Below are 18,929 nucleotides of genomic sequence, written 5' to 3'. Positions count from 1 at the left end.
TCTTGAGTTGACCCATCTACTCTTTATTGATGAAATGGTCTCTGTGGAAGGACTGAAAATAATTAGCAACAGGTCTTATGGAGGGATGAATTCAAATTAAAAAGTTTGGATCAAAATTGTTGTCAATATGTATGACGGAGGTTCAACAGTGTAAATCTGTAAAACACAGTGGTTTTATTATGGTTTGTGAGTGCATTTGCTGTGAGTCAGTGGTGTCAACATTGAACTGAATTATGAATGCAGAAAACTGTGGTCAGATTTTTATCCACCATACAGTATCATCTGGAAAGAGTCTGATTGACAAGGGCTTTATTTTTCAGTATGGCAATGATCACAAACTCCATGCCAATGTAGCAAAAGCATACCTGGATAGAAAAAACACACTATGGAACACTATGAGTATGGATTAGCCTCCCCAGAGTCTGAAACTCAACATTATTGAAGCAGTGTGGGATCATCTTGACAGAAAACAGAACAAAAGGAAAAGGCAGCCAACATCCACAGGAGAGCTTCAAGAAGCCTGGAGAACTATTCCTGAAGACTATTACAAGAAAACTTGTCTAAGAAAGTTCAGGCTATGTTGAAGAGTAAAGATAGTCATACCAAATATTGACTTTGCAGCTCGTTAGAACTGTATAAATTCTGTTTGTGCTTTATGTACTGTATTTCCATTTGTGTTTACATATGATTCAATAAATCACTGCACCTATATCCAGTGTTCCTCATGGGAGGTGGCTCAAAACTGTTATGCAGTACCCTAAGTACTTCTCTGTTATGCTACTTTCTGTTTCTATTCTACTGTTATTTTGTACAAAACATTGAATATCGTGCACTATACCATTTATTTAAAGCCTTAATTCCCTGTTATTTTGGAGGTAAATAACATTATTATAGATAAAGCTACCACGCAATAAAAAAATTGGAACCATGCTAACAATTCACCATATACTGAAATATACCTGTTTGCCAGAGCAGAGGTTTGCTTTGCTTTCAAATAATTATTCTTATCATCATTATTTAATATTATCCCTGCTAAGTCAACTCACTATAGCCATGATTTACTCTTATTTCTTGTATTTGTGCAAACATCAGAAATGTGGCTCACACTTAGTTAGTCAATATTCAACCCGCTGCTCCTTTTCTCCTCCACTTCCTTCAACCTAAAGGACCATGATGCTAGAGGACAAGCTGTGCAGCTACTGACAAAGATCACAGCATTTTGTGTGTGTTCATATATATGTGTTTTTGTGTTTGCCACAAAAGACTTATTGGTTTTGTGAACTACTGATTTGAATTCATAATGTGGGAATAAGAGCAAGACATTCATCTTCAAGCAGTTTCTCTGAACAATTCCTCGGCTTCTTTTATGACAAATGGATACACTCTAAATGTTGGGGCGGGGGCTTGCCTCTTTGACTCTGGATCTTATTTATTATTAAAACACCAGAAGAAAACTTAGAAATAAAAACACTGCAACGTAGAGAGATCATCTGGAAAAGGAAAGGGGAAAGATTGAAACCAAAAAAAAAAGTTAGAGAAGCCGTCTGCTTCTAATTACTTCTCAAACTGGTGACTTAGCTTTTCATCTTGGCAGGTTTCCCTACTTTAGCTCCTGCCCAGGACTGTGTCTGAGAGTCAAGACTAATCAAAGGCACTTGTATGTGGAGGACTGTTGGCCTCTGAAGGAACCGAGCCAGTTCAGGCCAGCCTGCTGCGTTTTCTCTCCTTTACTCCTTTTCTTTTCTTTTCTTTTCCCTCTCCCTCTCCCTTCTCTTCCTGTCTGTTTCAGGAGTGAAGGATTGGGGCATTCCTTCAAGCCACTTTACTTCAGCTTTCTGTGGGATTTAAACATGCACACTGAGGTTTTGGTACAGTCCATGTTACTGCCGTTCTTTCTGATCCTTCTCTCTTTCATTGAGGACTCTTTGTTGCAGTCGGTGAGGTGAGTTTCCACACAGCTTTGGGGTTTTTTTTGTTGTTTTTCTTGTTTATTTTAGGATAGTTTGGAGAGCAAGAAGGAAAAGGGAGGTGCAGACTTGCTGACAAAGGCGACACTTATAGAGTGCAATGTGGGAAAGTTTAGGAAAGTCTATTCCTATAGTTTACTCTTATAGTTTTATTCTTTCCTGTGCAGTTTTCTTTATGCCACTTTACTTGCCATCATAATGCTGCGTGTGTCTCGGATTCTGTCGTCTAACATTGGATGCAAACTTTTTTTCTGTTTTGTTTTACTTTCTTTTGCACAGTTCAGCTTTACATTCTTTTGCAGTTGAGCTTATTGTGAGGGGAAAAAAAATCTCCAGTTTAAAAGGATTTGCTGTGGGATCAGTTTATAGCAACAAGCAAAATCAAAATAATGAGGAAAAGCCAGAAACAGAAAAGGGTAATTGCAATGAATATTATTTTGTATCAGAGCTTTTACTTGTTTTTGCCGAAAGAACGAACATTCAAGTTTAAACCTCAAATACAAACTGTAAATGGAAACAAAAGTACATCAAGTCAGTCACTGAAACTGGATACAGTAACGAATATAAGACTTATTTCTGTTTATTTTGCTACTCTAAAGTCGAGCCCTGGTTAGCAGAACTGTAAATATTTAACGATGACATAAAGTTGTGGGTGTTTACTCTTTAGCAGGTGCACCGTGCCTCTGTAGTGATTACATTGCATATGTAGTGTACAGGGGATATTTATTGAACAGCTGCAGCTAACCCACACATGCATTACAGAAAGTAACAGCTACTGGGAATCTAGGTAGTTGCAATATTTTCTTCAGTTTTTCCAATGTACATTTGAATAATTTGTGTTTTATTTGTTTGCCAGTTATGTCATCATATTGACCTAGCAGTGTTAAAAAAAAGTCTAAAAATGCTAAGCAACAAAGTTATAACCTCAATTCTGTAAGCACAGCCAAGGAGTGCTATGCAATATCCATATTATGCTCAGCCCACACAATATCCTTAGAGCACATGGATTAAGGTTGTAGAGCTCCACCTGTAGTCATAAAACTATGGTAACGCTATATCAGCTTTATTTTTTAATCGGCACCTTTCTCTCTAAAAGGCCTTTAAGAGGAGCCCCTGTGGAACAACAAGTCACATGATGCCCATGGGGCTCATAGGCTTTTTTTCCCCATACTCAATGATGCAAAAAATGTTTCCTAATATGACTCAAATGTAATAAAACTAAGCCATGGGACTGAAAACACATCTTTGAAGATAGTCTAGAAATGGGAAATGGACTGAGTACTCACTTCTCAGATATTTTGTGCTATTATTGAAAGCTTTAAAAGTTTAAAAAGCTAAACAGTGTAGTGCAATGTACTACCAACCTTTTTAAAAAAACAAAACAAAAATATGAATCAGCTGCTGCTGCTTAGAGAGAAGCTACATCTCATGAATTATCTATGGCGGTCGTGGCTCAAGAGTTGGGAGGTCGCCTTGTAATCGGAAGGTTGCCAGTTCAAGCCCCGTTGTGTCCTTGGGCACTTCTACTTCACTTCAACTTCACCCGTTGCCTACTGGTGGTGGTCAGAGGGCCCGGTGGTGCCAGTGTCCTCGCCTCTGTCAGTGCGCCCAGGGTGGCTGTGGCTACAGTGTAGCATGCCATCACGAGGGTGGATGACTGGATGTGTAAAGCACTTTGGGGTCCTTAAGGACTAGTAACTAGTAAAAATTTTTGAAATTTCTTGGTATGCTGAAGCATTAAGCATTCCTTTCACTGGAATTAAGGAGCTGAGCCCAACTTCTGAAAAACACTCCAACACCATAATCCCCCCCCCCACCAAACTTCACCCTTGGCTTAGTGCAGTTAGACAAGTACAGTTCTCCTGGCAACTGCCAAACCCAGAATCATCCAGTGGATTGCCAGATGGAGAAGTGTGAGTCGTCGCTCTAGAAAACACGGTTGTAGAGTCCAGTTGTGGCGTGCTTTCCACCACTAGTTTGGGCACTTTGCATTGTGCTTGGTGATGTAAGGCTTGGATGCAGCTGCTCAGCCATGGAAACCTTGGCATCCCCTGATAGTGCACTGTGAGTTTACATGGCCTACTGCTTTGTGGGTGAATAGCTGTCGCTTCCACTTTGTTATAATACCACTAACTGTGGAATATTTAGTAGTGGGGAAATTTCACAACTCAACTAGTTGCACAGATGGCATCCTATCACAGTACCACTCTGAAATTCACTGAGCTCCTGAGAGTGACGCATTCTTTCACAAATGTTTGTAGAAGCAATTCTCATACTTAGGTACTTGATTTTATACACCTGTGGCCATGAAAGTGATTGAAACACCAAAATTCAATGATGTGGATGGGTGAGTGAATACTTTTGGCAAGGTTTTGGTGCTCAGAGCAATTTGCCCAATTTCTTTGAAGAAGTGGTAAGAAGTGATGGCCAGTCCAATGTCTTTCTTCAGTCAGTTAATTAAAACTGTACATTTTGCAGTTTTTATTTTCTTGGATAGCCAAGAAAGTTACTACTGTCCCCTGGAGACATAGTAACAAGGAGAAAAAAACAGTTAAACAAAACCCAAGTTAAAACCAAGGAAAGTCCAAAATTCTAATGTGGAGCAAGTTAGACTCTCTTCACCAAGCATTAATTTTATGAATTGGAATGTTATTTTACTATTTTGTGGAATTCTGGTTGTATTCTTGGGAGGTACTCTACAGAACAAAAGCCAGGCATTAACCAGATCTATCACTGATCAGCTGAACTGGACAGAGTAACACAATCCAAAAAGGTCATTTGAATGTCATGCTGCCGTAAAATAAATAAAAAAATGAATAAATGTAATCAGATACATTTCAGTTCATTGCATCGTGTGGCTGAGCTCTGTGATCAGGCTTAAAAGGGCCATTACTGATTAAAGTCTGTGTGAAATGGGGCTTGTATAACCTCCCTGTGACACTCAGGACAATCACATTCTGTATTTAATTTTAATAGGAGGGTCAAGAACACTTGAGCTGTTGATTTTTGGAAATGTGTTCAGTTTTCAAACGCGGACATCTGGCCAATATCAAGAGAGGGCAGGGATTTAAAAAAGAATGCCAGACGGCATCCAAATGAAACAAATCTCACTCAGAAACGCTTTAGGGTAAAACTCAGAAAACAGCTCCTAGAGTGTGTTAAATGAAAAGTGCATTTGTGTCTGTACGATTGGGTTTATTTGAATTTATTAGCTGTGCATGTGGTCATGTGTGTGTTTCCAAGGCGTTTGTTATTACTTGATAAAGACTCAAATATATGGGCTGTGTGTTACATTCTTCCCACTTTTGTTTTCTTAGACTTCTTTCTTCCAAGCCATTGCATCGAAAGCTACATGTGTTAAGTCCTACCGCACATACCAAATATCTTGAATAGGTCTCTTTATATGTTTAAAGAGAGATGCTGATGCATGACTCCCCACCTTGTGAACACACTTAAACTTTAACCTCATAATAAAAGTTGTGGAAAATCTGATCTTTCTTTTTCCCAGCCAGGTGGGTGGTGTTTGCAAGCTGTCCACAGAGTCATCCTTGCGCCGCTGCCGGACGCCTGATGGTAAGATCTGCAGCGGAAGGGGAAAATGTAACTGCGGCATTTGCATCTGTGAGGCCATAGAACCAGGGAAGTTCTTCGGTCCGCGCTGCGAGTGCCACGACTGGGTCTGTGCTACATATAATGGGAAAACCTGCAACGGTGCGTATGATCCTGTCCTCATTTCTAAGGTCTCAAATGTTGCTATTTTGCCAAAACTACTGGCATCTCAGAGACAGGCACAGGCACAGCATCTCTTTTGGCACATGTTTCAGTGCACTATTTGATACAGCAATAGTAAAACTTGACTCAGTTACTTGTCACTATTAGACACTTAGATGGGAAGATTTGGAGTCACATTTTAATGCACACTACATTTACTGATACCTAACACAGTTATATGGGTTTCTATAACAGTAAAAAGTCTGTTGTTTTTTTTTCTTCACATGATCTGAATTCTAGGGACATGCTGCACATATTTTACCTCTTAGATATGGTTGTTAGTGATGGTTCAGTAAGCGATGCAACAGAACTCTTCACTCCTCCTTACATCAGAGGAGTTTGGCAAATAAACTGTGCACCTGAAGTGCAGTGTTTGCTCCAGCCAGGTGCAGGAAGAATGGAAACCGTAATCATCAAAATGTCTTTCATATTATTTTTTTGGCTTTAATAGGCATTAATATTCATTTGATATGAATTTTGTAATTCAGACTTGGAATGTTTTAGGGTATTTTTGTTTCACCTGTATTTCAGAGTCAGAAGGGTGCAATATTGTGTAATTGACAGCCCACATTGTCTTGGCAGTACTTCAAAGGGTTTCACTGGTAATAGGCAGCTGGTTGGTTCTCAAATGTTACCAAGGCATTAGCTTTTGTTGGAAGGAACGGCTTTGAACTTACCCTGCTGCTTGAAATTTTATAAGTTCACAGAAAGAACACTTAGAGTGCACCTGTACTCAAGAGCAAGTTAAATCATGGTTGGTGAATAGTTTAAGACATAAAGGTGTAGATATATCAGAAAATATAAAACTGCTATGATTTTACACAGTTGCGTGTTTATTAGCTAAATGTAACTAAAACCGATGCAGTCTGATGTAACATACTATAACAGTGACCAGTGTTACTATTTTTTTGTAACTTTGTGACTAGTTGATGGTCATCTTTCACTAATACAGGCAACAACAACTGTGAATTAAATATATGTAATAATAGATTATATCCTATTTGGGGCATTGTTTTGGATTCATTGGCTGGAACAGTGTTTTGTTTCATTCTAACTGCTCAGAGCAGTTGTTTTGTAGTAGACCCATGTTGTGCTTAAAGTTTGTTGTGCTCTGTCCAAATGTATTACGTTAGGTTTATAACATCTAGCTGATTTGATTCTCAAAATGTTAAACTATATCACAGGGCTATTGTACTGGCCTACATTAGCTGTGAACAAACTTACAAAATAAACAGGCAAACATTTTAGACAATATGTTCATGTAAACTCAATTTGCAATCTGTTACCAAGGCTTAATATGAATTTATCATATGTGGTACTTTGGAGGGTATGAGAAATGCTGGCTCCTCAATGGCAATGGAGGGAAAAACAGTTCTCATCTTTTTTTGTGCATTGTCCTCTTTGGCCACTGTTCTATGAATGTCAAGGTTTAATGGAGATATGTGTGCACGCAGACTAGTTCTAAAGAAGATATATATCCATGTGTGCGGGTGTGCTTGCGTGTGAGGGGTAGAGTGATTTATTTGTGTAGACAAATTGGCTGCTGTGAGGAGCTCATTATGGTTCAGCAGTCTGGAGCAAGGCCCTGCTTCAGTCTGATAATGGGGTTTCACTCACTAGTACACAGACTGCCAATGGAACCTAAATGCATCAAGAGAAGGATGGATTTTCACACCCAGACAGACAGACAGACAGACAGACAGACAGACACACACACACACACACACACACACACACACACACACACACACACACACACACACACACACACACACACACACACATCCATCATCAGGCTCAGTCTCATATTGTAACACACACACAGCTAGCCATACGCTCACAAAATCATTTGCCCATGGAGCAGGTCATAGAAAACACATTTAAAGCACACTGAGAAGAAGATTTGCCCCCAAAGCACCCACCTAACCTCTCTACCCACAATGCCCCATGCAGCATGGGCCTGTCGTCAAAGACTGGTCCCCAAGTTCCATCTGCAGCCTTATCTGCCTTTCACAACCACCCATTGATAAGATCCAAATAGATTTTTCTCCAAAGGGATAAAGTCTATCCTTTTTTTCTTTTCCAAAACCATAAGCTTTGCTGGCACCTAGATGTTATTTTAGCTTGGACCTGGTTCAATTTCTCTCAGTCATAGCAACAAGTCAAGCCGGATGGTGGTTATGGGGATACAGTTAGGCATGATAGTGATATATTTAAATTCTTGGTTGAAATATTGTACACTGATTTGTTATGACATGCCTAGGAGTTATAATATCATCTTCATTCTTTGGAGCCTCACATGAAAAATATTATGTTTTCAACACAGCTTTAAAATGAGATCCCTTTTTGGGTTGCTTTTCATAACCTTTGTTGTATTAGTTTCTTTTGATTGACATATAAGCCAACTTAGCATGAAGATTTAGATTTAAATATAATATGCCTGTCTGTGTAGCCTATTCGTAATATACCCGGAGGTGTCAAAGTTATTTTAACCCAGTGCGTACTGATGTTATAAAGTGTGTAAAACTGTGTAAAAGAGATCATTTTACACAGAGAGCAATTAAATCATTGCTCTCTATTTATACTTTCTTGTTAGTATGAAAGTATAATTATTGTCTTAATTGTCTTAATTATGTCTTGGTCCTGAGTTTTCAAACCCAGGGTTTCGAGTTTTGGTTTTCTTTTTTATTTGATTATTGTAGCCGTACCACTGTCTCTTCGCCAGCGGCTACCCCACCATTAGTCACTTAAAGTCGCCGAATGCTATTGGCTTCCTGTGATGTCTGCTCACCACATTACTATGAATCACTTCCATTGTGGATGGAACTTAAGTTTAGCTTTTTTACTTCCTGTTTTAATTTCTTAGTCATTGTCTCCCATGTCTTGCTTGATGTTTACCTCCTCTTTGTTTATTCCTTAATTGTGTTCAACTGTATCTAGTTACCTGTTACCACTTCCCCAATTAGCCTCATGTGCGTAAATGTGCATCTTTTTGTCTCCCTGCATGCTACCTGCCTCTTGTTATAGTCAATTTGTCAGCTCTCCATGGACTTTTCTGGATTTTTGCTGCAGCCTTTCTCTGACAACTATGTTTTTTCTTTCTTTGTATATATAAAAAGATGTACAAATGTCTTATCAGTTTCAAAATTGCTTCAAAATTATACGTGTGAAACCGGCTTCTTCCATGACAGGATTATATTGTGTGCAAGATTTTTATTTTTATTTTATTACAGCATGCTTTAAATAAGCCAAATTTCATGATATGCCATGTCACTTAAACCAGAGAAGAAAATTAGCTGTCCTGTTGCGTATTACTATTGTATACAAAATATTATCATATATATAACTGTCATACATTCTACCAAAATATAAAAGGCGTTTTATAACAGACAAAAAAAATAAATCTGATAACACTGGAGCTTTTGCTGAATAACGGTTGAATTTGTAGCTAGAAGTCCAATAAAACATTGATGCTGTCATGTGTTTTTCCTCCCACAGACATCCCATCCTATTTTATAGTAGAGCAAGGACGATGATCTGGAATAACATCTGTTCACCAACTGTTCAAAAACGTGTTGTTTCACTCAGCTGTTTGTTTTTCAACTGTGCTTAAATTTTCCTGCTCTGACTCCATGTCCTCATTTTAAAATAAGCTGCAGTACATGAAAACATGACCTTTGATAAGTTCCAAAAGTGCTAACTCTGATTTGTCTGGTTCGAGTGTTTATGTTTATTCTCAGGTTATGTAATAACACTCTTGTTATAAGAAACAAAGGTCAACGTGGCAAAGCTTCCATAATCTTTTTCACATGCTTTTGTCTTTTTCTCCTCTGTTGATGACTCATTTGAAAACTTTGCGTCCCTAGCTTTCTGGCACGGGCTCTCACGCTTGCTTTCCATGTCTGTGCTGATCTGAGAAGGGGAGGCATAAGTTGAATGTTGGATCTGATTTCAACATTAAGTCTTTTAAACATAGTGCTTTTGATAATAGTTTGTAGTCTGCACAGGGGCGTTCTTCCAATAGGACATGCCTAAAACACCCCACGTGTCCCTTTTGATGTGGAAAATATTGGTTCTACACTGAGCATGTCCTAAATGACTAAGGCTACGTTCACACTGCAGGTCTTAATGATTTTTTAATCAAATCCGATTTTTTTTTGTCTGGTCGTTCACACTACAAATAAAATGTGACATCAAACGCGCTCTAGTGTGAATGGTTCACGGCCCTCAAAGCAGCCCACATGCGCAAAAGAAGACGTCACACTCAACGTGCTCTGTTTATGTAAGTAAAAATGGCGGCTACAGAGCTAGCAGGTGTTGTTGCAGCAGTCTATCAATTTCTGCACAGTCGTAACCGTCAGAATTTTGACAAATTAATTAGATAATGCAGGACTCTGAGAAAAAAGAGAGCCCGTGCTTTAACAATGGCCTTGTTTGGAGCAGTGGCTGCTACCTCCGTGCAGAGGTATATATGGATGCTTTCTCGTTTGTCTTCTCAGGCGGTGATAATTGGTGTCTGTCTTGTGTCAGTGACGTAAAAGACGGATTTAATGCGACATGACCTTTCAAACAGCAGTCGCGTTCTAAAACATCAGATATGTATCGGATTCAGTACCACATACGAAAGTGACCTAGGTCGGATTTGAAAATATCAGATTTGTGCTGTTCAAACTGTCATACCATGATCGGATATGGGTCGCATAGGGTCAAAAAAGTCGGATTTGATGCGCTTTTGCCTGCAATGTGAACATACCCTAAGTTTCTCAACCTATCTCAAAGGGAGAGCCCAGCCATCCTTTCTAGGAGGATCACATCCATAGCGAAGAGAAGTGATCCTGAGGCCACCAAAGCAGAAACCCTCTACCAATTCCTTCCAGTCACATTCCTCTAGGTGTCGTTATTGCCCATGTGAGCACTGAAGTACCCCACCAGGGCAATTGAATCCCCAGAGGCACCTTCAAGCACTTCCCCAGGGACTTCAATAAGACTGGGAACACTGAACTGTTGTTTTGCACATAAGCACAAACAACAGTCAGAACCCATTTCCCAACCCAAATGTGCAAGGAAGCAACCTTTTGTCCACTTGGGAAAAGTCTAAAGTGCAGTACAGGGACAGAACTGGGAGGATACAAGTATACCTCATTAAGTCTGCTACGTATAATCAAGTGCAGCTCTGGAGTGGTATAGAGTCCAGCCACACAACAGGAGACTGGTTTCAGAACCCAAGCTTTTTGTTGAGGCAAATACAACTATATCACGCTGGTACTTCTCAACCTCAAACACTAGCTCAGGCTGCTTTTCCATAAGAGAATTGACATTCTATGTTACCAAAGCCAGATTTGTCGGGTTGACAGCACTTCTGCCCCAAACACTTTCCCATTCACAAAGTACAAACCCCTTACACACCCTCCAGATGAGGGTTGACCCCATGTTTTTCTTTTGGGCTAAGACCCAGCCACAAGTAGCTCTACTATGCACAGGGTGGGGCCCCAGTAACCCTATCCTAAGCAGGGTAGCCATATCCCATGATTTATCCTTCATCATACTTTCCCCCCCTGAATCTCTCTTAGTCTGGACTCAGGATCAATTTTCCTTGGGAGTCCCAATGGGGAAATAGCCCTGATAACATAGTTCCCACGCAAACCCCTCCGCTATAATAAAGTTCGTGGAGAGGTCCATGGGGAGACTGCCATTACAAATAAAAGTAATCTAATAGGTGTTTAGTTCCTTAGATAGAGTAAATAGAACATTTGGCATGCTCTGGTCATAGCTGAGAAATTTTAGCAGAACAGGCAGTGGCAAGGAAATAATGGCAGATGAGAGAGCTGCCCATTCTTTGTTTAAAGGTGTGACAAATTAGCTGCTAGATGCAGGTGCAAGCTGTGCTAATCTGTATCACCTATGTAAAGTAAGAAAAACCTGGACTTCCAACAAGACTTTTCTTTTAGGAGAAGCAATATTTTCTGTTGAACAGAATAAGTTTGTGCTTTGTACCTTTGGAGAAGAAATTACAGCACATGACAGGATATGTAAATAACACATAAGCTCTTTAGTAAACATTTTAGAGCCATGAATTCAGGACCAATTGATGCAAATCCTCCCTCAATTTTGTAATTTTATTCCACTTGGTTGATCAGATATACAGGGTGGACAATGGTGTTAGTGTTATCCCAGAGGAAAAAAGGAGGAAAAAATGGAGGTGGGGGGAACAAACCATAAAAATGTTGCTTTATTGTTTCCTTGTTAATTGAAATGTTAAATAGCAGATTGAGAGTTTTGGAGACAAAGTTATAGAGGCATGTTTAACATGGTTTGGACATGTGCAGAGGATGAATAGCGGATATGTTGGATAAAGAATCTTGAAGCTGAGGCTCCCAGGCATGAAGAAGGTAAACCTCAGAGAAGGTTCATGGATGTAGTTAAGGAGGACATGCAGAGAATTGGAGTGACAGCAGAGGAATAGGATGAGATGAAGTAAATGATCCACTGCTGTGACCCTTAAAGGGAGCAGCTAAAAGAAGAAGAAGGAGATGAAATGTTAAGTAGTGTTAAACTATTACATCAGGATGGAACCTACTGCATCTTAATTAAAGCATAATGACTCATTTATTTGGATTTGTCATCATCAAATATTCTTGATTCAAGTGGACTTACTACAACAACAGACAAAATCATTACTCATATACCTCTGGCAACAACTACAGGCCACTAATGTGGACTAAGGCAGAGAGCCAAATACATCTGCAGTCAGATCAATTTATAACTTTGTGACTCTGGCAGACTTTATCATATGCGTGTCATTCTCACCCTATTTTAAAGGAGCTAAAATTCAGAGGTGTAAGCATAAGATTAAAAGCCTGTTTCCCCCAGTGGATGTCAAAACACATTTTGACTCCCCACCTTTCTTTTTTCTTCCTTTCACTGTCTCTCAGGCCTTGGATTTTAAAAGCCTCTGTTCTTTCACTCTGCACTGCGCCCTTTTGCCCCCTATCAGAGCCAGAGAATATCCCACCCAAGGAGTTTTAATGTCAGCGCCACATATGGTATCGGTTTAAACAGTACTGCTCCAAATCACACACCTTTAGATAAACTTTCACTGTCAGTATCACATAAGCTTGTGTGTCTTCCAATACAGGCACATTTCAGGGAGCAGTATAAACTGTAATAGTTGCTTAAGCCCAACTGAACAATCATGTCAGTTGTCTGCCTATACCATCTGATGCTAGCTAGGTTTAAAAAAAAAAAAAAAACTTCAAATCTGTCTCTGATGCTGTGACTTTTGGATGGTAGGGTGAGTATTTGGCATAAATAACATGAAAACATGAATCCAACCTCCCTTGAATCAGCATTTCAAGCTGCTCGTGGTGTGTTGGCGTGGGGGATAATTCCTTGATACAGGTTCCAAATCAACACCATGGCTTATTTGAACATTGTTGCTGATCATAACGATCCCTGTATGAGTTTACTCATCATCTCAGACTGGTTTCTTGAACATTACAATGAGTCCACTGTACTTAAAGGGCCTCTGCGGTCATCAGATTTCAATCCAATGGAGCACCTTTAGGATTTGGTGAGCTGGGATAATTGGTATCATGGAAACAATCTATAACAACTATGTGATGCTATCACGTCAATACCCAGATCTCTCAGAAATGTTTCGAGCACATTGTCGTGAAGGTAAAAGGGGTTCCAAAGCTGTCTTAGCAAGGTGTGCCTAATAAAGTTATTAGGTTTTTTACTGTTGATTTCCCAGAGAAAGAGAAAAAACAAAACAACGGGCTAGAGTGGATCGCAGTCCTTAGAGTCCATTAAATTGTTCATCCCTGTATTTTTTTTCCTAGTACATATTTTGATGCGCTTTCACTAAGATATTCTGAGCTTTGCTGGGCACTGTGCCTGTGTTGTGAGTCACCTAATGATTCCAGCCTGGGCTGCAGGAAGAAAAAGCCACTTAAGCCTGTCCAAGTTTCCTAGTAAAAGTCAGTTATGATTGGGACCCATTAAGATTCCCAGCACTTCACGCTGTCAGAACAAGTGTTTTTCTCGGTTGCTGTGATCCTGCTTACATTGGGTTTTCAAAAATTCTTTAACAAAGGTATTATGAAGTTGGCAATATTTTCAATGAATGATCAGGTTGGGTAGTGTAAAAGGATGAAAGCAGGAAGCAGTTCCTTGCTCCAAGTACTGCACACACACATAATTAGTTATTACCTGAGACAGGTGTCTCCTGGAACTGTTCCACAAAACACAAGTTGACGTGCTGTCGTTTCATGCGCCACAGGCCACAGGGAGAGAAAAGCAAGGTGGAATAATTACTTGGTGAAATCACTAGCATGTAATGAAGAACACAATAGAAACAAAGGATGTGAGCAAATGCTAATTGGATAAAAAAACATGTATGTAAAAAATGAACCCAGAGAAAGTCAATTCTTGCATGTAATGTTTGGCTAGGATTACAGTTTTGTGTATAATTGAAACTGCATGAAAAGCATGAATTGTAAAAGATCTGTTTTCTACTAATCTAACTTGAAATACTTGAAAAAAAGCAGACCTATCATTATGCATGAACAAGTTAAATCCTAAACCTGAAATGAGCTTGCTGCATGATTCACCATCCTGTCCTCATCAGCAATTAATTGTGCCAGCACTATATCACCTGTTATTACTGCCATTGATGGTGGAAGAGGTGCACCCACACTTTGCAAGCCTCATTGGATATACCTGTGCACTGATCGGGACCTTATTGGCTGAGTATGTGTGTCTGTCTGTGAAGCGTAGGAGGGACCCTGACACCCTCATACCACAGAGAATTACTGCTCAGGAAGCACTAGAAAAGATAAACTGTCGACAGACAGGCACCTTCCCACCCACATAAAATTTGGCCTACCAGACAAAGAGGGACGTTTTATATGTCAGAGTGATTGTCGAGGGGGAGATTAACGGGGGCTAGTGGGTGGCATTGACTTTGTAATAGTCTACAGAATTAAGCTGGAAGGTGTTTAATCTAATTCTGTCTTATAACTATTGTGCTCCAGTTCCCATATGCAAAAAGTATGCAATAAATCCAGAAAAAAGAGTCTCTACAATTACAGTATGTGCATAGTTCTTCATGAATATGCGCCAAATGTACACAAATCAGTAAAATCACATTAAACGAGACTGTAAGACAGCATTTTTTAATGCAATAGCAATTCAAGAATCACTAATTATTGTAGATAACACTTTAGAATAACTTTCACTAATAAATCATTAGGCGATACGTATGAGACAGCTGATTTACTGTGGACAAATCACAAAATGTCATCATTTTAATTCTTACAGTAAAATTGCCAACGCTTAAACGAACACAGCGTTGGCAATAATTATTATTTAGTCGTCATTATAAAATTGTAATTGATGCTTATGAATCTTATTTTACAGTACATAAGTAGGTGGTATGGCATACTTCACTAGATTGTGAGCCTGGAGACAGCAGTTTGTGTTCTGCTTCCATCACTATGTAATTTCACACATTTAGTTAAAAAAAATCACTGTTAGTTTTGGATAAATATCATTTTTAGGGTTAAAATATTGCAACTTAGGGAATGAAAGGTTTTGCTTGTGTTACAGGATCAATGTTAAAGGAAACCATGTGCATATCTGAAACACTGAAATTAACAACGGTGGTATTTGACACCTTGGCAGTTAAAACAGGCAAAGTTTTTTCCACAGACAAAAAGCAAAATAAGTCAGTGTTCTTACAGCTATACAAGACTTTATAATGTCGTGAACCATATATTTCTTTATATTTGTACACAAACAAAGAGCTTAATTTAACAGCATAAATATTACAATCCAAATTTGTTAGCGGTTTATAAAAGCTGGACGTTCCTTGGAATTCTGTTGTCTCTGTGGTTTAGTTCTCTTCGATGTGCATGTTACCCATTTTTCTCTTCCTCCAACCTGTTGCCTAGTGTCCCCTGAGACGTATCGATAATGTGGAGAGACAGGGGACTTGTGCGTTACTAATGACTGATGGATAGCCCTTGAAAAGGACACCACATTTACATGATGAACGATTCAGGCGAATGATTGAGTGTGACATAGAAGGCCCCTTGCTGCTAAACGCAATGAGAGCAACATTTATAATAACTTGTCAACAGTCCTCATTTGCATCATGTGTTTCCTCCTGTTTTCATATTGCTCACTGTGACCATCAGAATGATGAGAAACAGTGATGCCAGACTGCCTGCGTAGGTCCTTCAAACACTGAACATGGTAATGTTCTGGCAGTGTGATTGATATAGGAACCAGTATATCACAATGCTTGGGTTATTGGTATATAGCACAAACAAAACTTAGAAATATTATAGAAATATGTCAGTGCCTGTCTGCCTTCTTACTATGCACATTTACACAGCTTAAGTTATTTGGGAGCAGAGGGTCTTGTTGAAGTTTAGTCAACAACAGGCAAATGAGCACTAATGTTCTGGTGATGGACTACAGTTCTGTCTAATCACGTTTATGTGTGTAGCTAGAGACCAGCCACGCACATAGTACACCCTTTAATTAAGATACTTTGAATCTAAAGACTACAAATGGCTCTTTCAACTATAGTTCACCATTTAACATTTGTACCTGTATGCTTTCATCATCTCTTTCTTATTATGTCTTTCTCCTCCTCCACGACTGCCCTCTCCATCATTTCCATCTAATCCTCCTCTGCTTCGGGGGACATTCCTCCCCTGAAGCTTTATCTCCTGAGCTGTAGTCAGGGCTCTAAAACACAAACATAAGCATGCTTCTTTATTCCTAATATTGTCACAGTTACTTATTTTTGATTAAAATATCACGTGGCATGAGAGTTACACAACGTCAGATCCACTTCAAAGAAAGTTTCATTAATGCTAGCTAACAGCTGCTAATGGTAGCAAAAACAGCAGCGGTTTCTGACAGAGAAGCGCAGGATATTCTAAACAGGTCACCTCAGTATCACTGTCATCGGACAGAAGTACTTGTCGCGAATTCCATTCACAAATTTTGTGCGTAAATAGATGTGAACAATCTGCACACATTACAGATGAACGGCGACCAGAGTTGTTTATCCTACTGCAGCTACTGTAGCAAGGGGTAAAACCTGAATCGATAGGGGTAAGAAAATAGAATTCATTTGACTGTAATCTGCAATCTACTGACTTTAAGCTGTGAAATTTTATACACTGTACCTTTAAGAAATAACACATGTGCCCTTGTGTTTACAGAGTGATGTGAAATACTGATCATGTACATGATGTTAGCAGTGGTAAACAGCATATGATGCATTGTGTTTCCCTTTAGACCAAGGCTACTGTGACTGTGGAGTGTGCGAGTGTGATGAAGGTTGGTTCGGTGATGCCTGCCAGTTTCAGGAAGAGTGTAACCTATCCAGCAAGAAGAGCAGAGAGCTTTGCAAAAACCAACAGGGGGTGGTCTGCTCCAACAGAGGTACAGCTATTGTACAAACACACGCACAATGAGTCAGTTACATATAACATAAATTTTGAAGCAAACACTTATCAAAGCGTTGCACCCTCACATATTACCAACAGCAATTTTTAAGACAATTCGGCATGCTCTGCTAATATTTTAATAATATCGCCTAAACATAGCCTAGTACCAAGCCATTAATAGACAGAGTGAGGGGGTAATCAGTTCGGCACATCGAATTTTTTATTACAAAGTGATGAGCAAATATTTAAAAAAATAATAATTCAAAACTCTTTTTTAAATAATCGACCAGTTTATATGAATTTTTCTGTGATATCAATTTACTACAAGCAAAAACATAAACAAGGAGTTACCATAATAAACGCATTAATTACAATTAATCCCTCGCTGTGTTTTCATATCTTTGCGGGGACATTTAATTGACATAATGCTTTCCCTAGCCGTTTACCCTAACCCTTAACCATCAAAAATGAATGCCTAATCCTAACCGTAACCTAATTGTAATCCTGACACTAAAACCACATTTTGAGTCTGAAAAATGCCTTCAAACACGTGGGGACTGGGATTTTGTCCACATAAGGGCTGTTGGTCCCCACAAGCATAGAAAACGTTCAACTTTTAGCCCCCACAAAGATATCTAAACACAGTCACACATACACACATGAGTTCAAACAAAAATCCCACCTACACATACAAATATATGTAAATACTGGAAGACATTTTGAATTAACAATAGTCTAAGTAAATACTGAAGTACATTTGATTCACACAGTCTGTGTGACTAACATAGTATTATGCACTGACACGCTGAAGGCACACACTGTGAGGTGAGTCTGACAGCCAGCCCTTCATCTACTTGGTCGTGACCTCACTAGCGTGCAATGACTCCAGCTAAATGAAGGCTATAGATACAGTGGGGCAAAAAAGTATTTAGTCAGCCACCGATTGTGCAAGTTCCCCCACCTAAAATGATGACAGAGGTCAGTAATTTGCACCAGAGGTACACTTCAACTGTGAGAGACAGAATGTGGAAAAAAAATCCATGAATCCACATGGTAGGATTTGTAAAGAATTTATCCGTAAATCAGGGTGGAAAATAAGTATTTGGTCACCTCAAACAAGGAAAATCTCTGGCTCTCATAGACCTGTAACGTCTTCTGTAAGAAGCTTTTCTGTCCCCCACTCGTTACCTGTATGAATGGCACCTGTTTGAACTCATCATCTGTATAAAAGACACCTGTCCACAGCCTCAAACAGTCAGACTCCAAACTCTGCCATGGCCAAGACCAAAGAGCTTTCGAAGGACACCAGGAAAAGTATTGTAGACCTGCACCAGACTGGGAAGAGTGAATCTACAATAGGCAAGCAGCTTGGTGTGAAAAAATCAACTGTGGGAGCAATCATCAGAAAATGGAAGACATACAAGACCACTGATAATCTCCCTCGATCTGGGGCTCCACGCAAGATCTCATCCCGTGGGGTCAAAATGATCATGAGAACGGTGAGCAAAGATCCCAGAACCACATGGGGGGACCTGGTGAATGACCTGCAGAGAGCTGGGACCAAAGTAACAAAGGTCACCATCAGTAACACACTACAACGGCAGGGAATCAAATCCTGCAGTGCCAGACGTGTTCCGCTGCTGAAGCCAGTGCATGTCCAGGCCCGTCTGAAGTTTGCCAGAGAGCACATGGATGATACAGCAGAGGATTGGGAGAATGTCAT

General features: G+C 39.6%; 1 protein-coding gene across 2 annotated transcripts in view; it reads left to right on the top strand.

The window, feature by feature from the left end:
* Positions 1 to 1,652: 1,652 nt before the first annotated feature.
* The window catches only part of itgbl1 (integrin, beta-like 1), a 49,358-nt gene continuing 32,081 nt past the window's right edge, over positions 1,653 to 18,929 (top strand). For both annotated transcript variants that reach the window (XR_015125520.1, XM_086267812.1), the window contains exons 1-3: positions 1,653 to 1,942; positions 5,476 to 5,678; positions 17,055 to 17,201. Coding sequence is in view for 1 of the 2 variants with exons in the window: in XM_086267812.1 (XP_086123938.1) it covers positions 1,851 to 1,942; positions 5,476 to 5,678; positions 17,055 to 17,201 (442 nt within the window). In the remaining variant the exon portion in view is untranslated. The remainder of the gene's footprint in view (positions 1,943 to 5,475; positions 5,679 to 17,054; positions 17,202 to 18,929) is intronic.

This window comes from Aulonocara sp. 'chitande type north' Nkhata Bay, linkage group LG16 (genome assembly GCF_057382095.1).
Source record: "Aulonocara sp. 'chitande type north' Nkhata Bay isolate Kocher_YH1m ecotype deep benthic linkage group LG16, A_spYH_male_GT1.1, whole genome shotgun sequence".
In the NCBI taxonomy this organism is placed as follows: Eukaryota; Metazoa; Chordata; class Actinopteri; order Cichliformes; family Cichlidae; genus Aulonocara; species Aulonocara sp. 'chitande type north' Nkhata Bay.
The sequence above is the reverse complement of the archived record's forward strand: the minus strand, read 5'-3'. Positions and strand labels throughout refer to the sequence as shown.